The sequence below is a fragment of the Ziziphus jujuba genome, chromosome 12, assembly GCF_031755915.1.
Source record: "Ziziphus jujuba cultivar Dongzao chromosome 12, ASM3175591v1".
In the NCBI taxonomy this organism is placed as follows: Eukaryota; Viridiplantae; Streptophyta; class Magnoliopsida; order Rosales; family Rhamnaceae; genus Ziziphus; species Ziziphus jujuba.
In genome coordinates, this window is record NC_083390.1 from 19,805,277 (window position 1) to 19,807,108 (window position 1,832).

The 1,832-nt window shown below is 32.8% G+C and overlaps 1 protein-coding gene across 1 annotated transcript; it reads right to left on the minus strand.

Annotated features, from left to right (window-relative positions):
• Nucleotides 1–1,364, minus strand: LOC107429316 (MLP-like protein 43). The gene is made up of 2 exons (XM_016039983.4): nt 1,108–1,364; nt 1–603 (listed from the first exon to the last, which is right to left on the minus strand). Exons 1-2 carry the CDS (start codon nt 1,298–1,300, stop codon nt 314–316), a joined length of 483 nt encoding a protein of 160 aa, XP_015895469.3. The 5' UTR covers nt 1,301–1,364; the 3' UTR covers nt 1–313.
• Between the last annotated feature and the right edge of the window lie 468 nt (nt 1,365–1,832).

A 1,832-nucleotide genomic window follows, 5' to 3' on the forward strand; every position in this document is an offset into this window, starting at 1 on the left:
TTGGAAGCTCAAAAACCCATGATTTAATTAATATATTAAGATTCATACATTACCCATAAGAGGATAACAGTTTCTTGCAATTACAAGCTAGGCTAAGAAACAGGTTATCCACCATTCATAAACACCACTTTCATCTTTAATAATTAATTAAAGTAAACATTGATTACTGGTCATCACCTTTCACCACACACACAAATGCTCCCAAACTTTCTTATTACAGTAGCTCTGCACATATATATATATATATATATATAACTATTAAGCGATACAGCATACACACACCATATGATTGGGAGATTGATTGATGGATGGATCAATTGGCTTGTGTAGTTTCGTCTTCCTCCAGAAGGTGAGTTTCGAGATCTTTGGAAACTGCAACAACAAACTCAACGAGGGTGTGTGGGTCAATGATCTCGTTATGAAGCTTCTCATATTCAATGGTCCAGTGCACCACGCTTCCCTTTTCTTTTGGGAGACAGTGGACTGTTAGTTTGAAGGTCTTGTAGTGCTCCATCAGGTCTCCTTCTATCACTCGGAATGTTATCAGATTGTTCTCCTCGTCTACTGCTTCCACTACCTCTTTAGCAATTCTGTCTTTCCCATCTATCAATTCCGCACAAAGGCATATATCAGACTTCATTCACACAAGATGTTGCTCAATTTAATACTTTCCCTCTCTTTCTCTCTCTCTCTCTATATATATATATATATGCATGCAAATATAAACAACATCCATTTATATATATATATATATATAAAAGAGTGTGGATAGGAGAAAAATTATATATATGTTAAGAGGCTCACAAGATGACATGATATCAATATCTCTTTTATCAGCTTTAGAATCTCTTCTATGGCTGAAACTTGAAAAATATTAGCGGCTAATATCGAAGCTAATGAACTACCAAAATCCTATGTGAACAAAATAAGCACTATGTATATGAATCTAATAAACCAATAACAATTCAAAAATTTGATAAAAGAAATCATGATAGTAAAACCATATGATCGGCTTGATGTTAGTTTGGTTGATATAAATATACGTATATATATGTACAACTACATAATAAAAGTAGATAGCTAGATAGGATTTGAAGATGGTCTTACCATGGAAATATTTCCATATGATGACAGAGCCCACCTTCCCCCATTCACCTTCATGTAAGTCACAACCCTGGATTTTGTCAGCGGAGACGTTGGAGATGTGGTGTGGCCTGTGCTTGAAAATAGTATGAAACTTTTGAGCTGAGGCTTTGATCTCTACATCTGTCTCCAGCTTACCCACCAGAGCCGAAGCCATTTTTTCCTTTTTTCTTTTTTTTCTCTCTGAAGAAAATCTTTCCCAAGAAAATCAAAGAAAAAGCAAGTGTTTTGTTTGCAGAGAATAGCTTTGTCCATCACCCTTTTTATAGGAAAGAGTGTATGTATATGTGTTGATCTATCATGATCTCCGCTCTCGAGTCATTACTTTCCATGTTCTCCAATGTTCCATATGCTGTATTAAATTAATGGAATGCCACGTCAGCGATGGATACTTTATTATTATTATTATTATGATTATCACAATATTAAACTCATTACAATTGAGATAAAGAAATTTTATTTAAAAATTCTGAATTTGAAGATGTATTTTTAATGATTATACCATTAAATGAAGCTTATAAATACACTAATAACTTGATTGATACACTTCATTTGGATTGATATTATTTCCGAAATTACATACATTATTTTAAAGCATTTCAAATGATAAATGTGGATTACTCTATATGTGATATATAAATTGATACTGTATAAATATAAACAATACAAATGCACGAAAATTCTAAAAT

Coding starts and splice junctions, on each gene's coding strand:
- LOC107429316 (XM_016039983.4), bottom strand. CDS start 1,300: ATGGCTTCGGCTCTGGTGGGTAAGCTGGAGACAGATGTAGAGATCAAA. Junction 604..1,107: donor CATATGGAAATATTTCCATG/GTAAGACCATCT, acceptor CGGAATTGATAG/ATGGGAAAGACAGAATTGCT.